This window comes from Mandrillus leucophaeus, unplaced genomic scaffold (assembly GCF_000951045.1).
Source record: "Mandrillus leucophaeus isolate KB7577 unplaced genomic scaffold, Mleu.le_1.0 Scaffold68, whole genome shotgun sequence".
In the NCBI taxonomy this organism is placed as follows: Eukaryota; Metazoa; Chordata; class Mammalia; order Primates; family Cercopithecidae; genus Mandrillus; species Mandrillus leucophaeus.
Window position 1 is genome coordinate 3,379,146 of NW_012107363.1, and position 3,749 is coordinate 3,382,894.

General features: G+C 59.1%; 1 protein-coding gene across 1 annotated transcript in view; it reads left to right on the forward strand.

Annotated features, from left to right (window-relative positions):
- TRMT44 (tRNA methyltransferase 44 homolog (S. cerevisiae)) overlaps positions 1-3,749 on the forward strand; it is a 38,977-nt gene that overhangs the window by 31,984 nt on the left and 3,244 nt on the right. Inside the window, exons 12-14 of the mRNA XM_012002193.1 lie at positions 245-334; positions 2,466-2,668; positions 3,171-3,290. Coding sequence (XP_011857583.1) covers positions 245-334; positions 2,466-2,668; positions 3,171-3,290 — 413 coding nt within the window. The remainder of the gene's footprint in view (positions 1-244; positions 335-2,465; positions 2,669-3,170; positions 3,291-3,749) is intronic.

Consider the following 3,749-nt stretch of genomic DNA (forward strand, 5'->3'; position numbering starts at 1 on the left):
TGCCCTGTGACTCCAGGACTGCCAGGGCATGGGGAGGTCCTGGTACCCAGCTCCACTGCTGGGCAATGCCCTGTGACTCCAGGACTGCCAGGGCAGGGGGAGGCAGGAGGGCCCGCCACCCGCTTGTCCATTCACTCAGCCCACAAAGCAGGGCAGACACATCCCTGGCCTGCTGCAGCTGGCGGTGCAGTGAGGGACAGGGAGATGTAGCAGGTGTTCCCCCAGGGGCCGGCGGTGTACACAGTTCCATCATCTGCAGCTTCCAGGTGTGCACAGAGGGGGCAGGGACGGGGGGAGCCACAGTTTACCAGCGCCGGCGGCTGGGGCGTTTGCCGTAACTTGCTTCGTGGAGCTTTTTTTCCCCTCTTTCTGTAAGTATTTTAAAGTGAATACCAGCTAGCACCCTATTTCACCCCTAAGTACTTCCACATGCATCTTCAAAAATACTAGGTGTCTTGTGTCACCACCATGCCCTAAGCACACATTTCTGTGAGTCGCGATGTGCAGGGAGAACTGGCCTGGCCCAGAGTGGGCTCAGGAGGGCTTTACTTAGGAAATGACACTTGAGCTGGGCCTGGAAGGAAAAGAGGAGTCAGGAACAGAGAACAGCTTTTAGGCAGAGCGAACAGCATTTGCGAAGAGCCAGGGTTGGGAGGAACAAGAGTGGGAGCTGGTGGGGCTATAGCTGCCATGACCAGGAGAAGGACTGGGCCTCTGACGGATGGGTAGGGATGACACCGAAGTCACAATGGGAAGGAGTGGCCTGGCTCACACCCTAGCTTCTGGGTCCCCTGCCCATGAGGCTGCCATGGGGGTCAGGTGCAGTGCAGTATCTGGCTCTGTGCATGTGTGAGAGAGCACAGGTGTGCGCGCCATGCTTATTGTGTACACAAGAGTGCAAGCGTGTGGATTTGTGCACACACACACTGCCTTTGGGTGCCCGCCTGCTCTTGGAGAGCTGAACTTGGCTTTCAGCTGAACTGGCTTCTTTAGGTGACAGTTGCTATTGGGTGGGGGGCCCGAGAGCATGGTTGGAGCCTCTGTTTCCTGGGACAGGTGCAGAAGCATGTTCCTGAGGCTGCCTCCAGGGTAGACACTGGGCCTGCAGTGGTGGCTGGGCTGGGCCTGCTGCCTGGAGTCTGTTCTTCCTTGCACAGAGCTTCAGGCAGTTAGAATATTTCCCGCCTCCACGGGGCCTCTTTCTGTCTTTCCCAACGCTTGTTTTTGTTGATTTCCTGAAAGACTGTCCTTTCACCCACGTGGGTGAGTCTGCCTGTGTGTCAGTGTTTTTCTGTGCAGGTCACCCTGGGGGACAGACTTGTTTTTGGAAACACTTCTGAGTAGGAGGCCTGGGGGTTGGGTTCCAAATAAACATTCTTCCCCAGTCATGAGAAAACCATGCTCTGAAGCTGGGTCTTATCTCTGTATGAGGTTTAGGTTTTGTTTTAAGCTAACGTGGCTAGTCTCGGAAAATGTTTACGAGAGTGAGGAATTGGAAATGTTTCCAGATGGCTTCAGGTCAGCCAGCCTGAGCATGACCTGTGAGGGCCACGAGGGCCAGCCCTGCCTCTGTCCCCGCCCCTTCCTGAGGCCACCGAGGGGGTGGCTCCATGCTGGCTGGTATGGAACCTGGCACCGTGCTGCTGGGTACACGTGGGGCCTCATCGTATCCTGCACTCGGGGCAGAGCAGGCCTTTCCTCCTTGAACCCGCAGACACGGCTCAGAGAGGTCCGCGCGCCGGCCCGAAGTCTCCCAGTGAGTGGAGAGGCTGTGCCACAGTCCAGGCCAGGTCTGACCCAGCACTGGCACCCCTGAGCCTGCGGCATCATCCGGGGCCACTAATCCTCAGCCCGTTCCTCAGAGCAGCTTAGTGAGAGGGAGTGTCTGCTGTCAGAAGCAGTGGCGGAGGTGGCGGTTCCTGTGCGGAGTGAGAGTCCCAGGGGACGCGCACAGTAGGGAGGGAGGAGGCGGCAGGAGCTTGGGTCGAGCAGACTGTGGCCCTGTGGTTCCATTTCAAAATGAGGAGCGCATTTCCAGAGGAGAGTCTTTCTAGCTGTTGGTTGTCTTTCTAGCTGGCTGGAGCGAGTGCCCCTGGAAGGCCGCCCCTTCTGGCACCTGGCCACATAGGGGCTCAGGTGTTGTGGGGGCGCTGGGAGCTACCTGCCATGTCCAGGGTTGTAGACACGGGGAGTGGGTCAGCGAGGCTGGGCCAGCCTGGAGCCTGCCTGTGCCATCCTGGGAGCCTCATCTCGATCATGAGCGCCCACTCCTCAGTCCTTAGACACCCTGCAGGTCCTGCTCCCAAAACATGGCTGGGTGTGCTCTTAACTCCAGAGCCACCTGGGAGGGCCTGCTGCCAGTTGGCCTGTCACGTCGCGGCAGAGGGGTGCCCAAGCTGGCTCTGAGGGTGGGAATCTGCGCTCAGCCTTTGGCCTCAGTAATCCCCACCCCCTTCTCTTGACAGGTCAGGGCGTCAGGCCAGAGGCCCCTCAGTGTTTGGGGTCATGTGCCCCATGGGGAGTGGGGGGAAGCTCTGGCCCCTGGGGCTCCTCCAAGCACCCTTCAGAGGGTTCCAGATCCCTCAGTGGCGGGGATGTGCCCTTCTGTGCTACGCCAGGAGGTGCTGCTGTGAGGACATCGGCAGACCGTCGTGGGACTGCCTTAACCGTAGCCTTCAGGTTAAGCAACCTCAGCTCCCATGTTGGAAGGCGAGACAGAGAGGCGGCCGTGGGAGGGCAAACGGGGTCAGGCCTGGCCTTGGCGGTGCTTCCAGCCAGGCTGTGAGAGTGAGCCCCCAGCTGTGTCCCTGGATGCAGCGAGGCGCCGCTCTCTGGGCTCATTTCTCTGGTTTCAGGGCGAAACTATTTTTAAAGTATCAGTCTGTCAAAAGCACACAGGCTTGTTATTGCCACACACAAGGTGATTTGAAAGCAGAATTCAAGCTTTAATTCCTACACTTTCAAGTTCTCCTTGGAAGTCGGTGCGCCAGACTTCCTCACTGAGGCTCCTTTATTCCCCAGCCTTCTGCCGCGAGCGCTTTCCCGGCTTCCAGGGAGAGCCAGGAAGGCGGTGGCTGCTTTGGCCACGTGTCACAGGGAGTTGTTGGCTTCCCACAAGGAAACGGCCAAATGGGAGTGTAGGGGGTATCTTGGCCCAATTTGGGGGGCAGGGTCAGGAGGCAGCCTGGAGGAGGCCCGCGAGGCCTGGCACCCAGGTGACGAGCGGGCCCACAGCAGCCCTCTCCTGGCCCCACCCCACTCTGATGTCCCTCCAGCTCCCCAGTTTGGAGGTCAGCCCTGGCCATTGAGTCCCAGTGGCACTTCCAGAGTGGGTATCTAAACCACTGCGCAGAGGCGGGTACCCCTTCCTGTTCCTTTCCAGAGCCCCTTGGCCTCCCTTACTCCACACTTGCACCTGGAGGGGCTCCGGTTGGGAGGTGCATGTAAACCCAGTGCACCAGGATGGCACCAAGGAGCAGAGGCCACCCTGCAGCAGCCCTGTCCTTAGACTATGTGGAGGGACCTGCGCCTTGCCCCTCTTTCTGCATGTGATGCTGAGACAGTCCTCAGAGGTTAGGGCTGCAGTACAGATGTTTTCTCGTGTTCTGGCTCTCACACTGTGTGCCATCCTTCCTCCACTCAAGTGATCCTTCTGAAATGGTGGCTCTGCAGGACCTGGCACTCAGCCAGAGGGAAGGTCGGGGCCTCAACGATGAGGCCACTTGGGACCCAGCTCTGTCCTCTGCCCT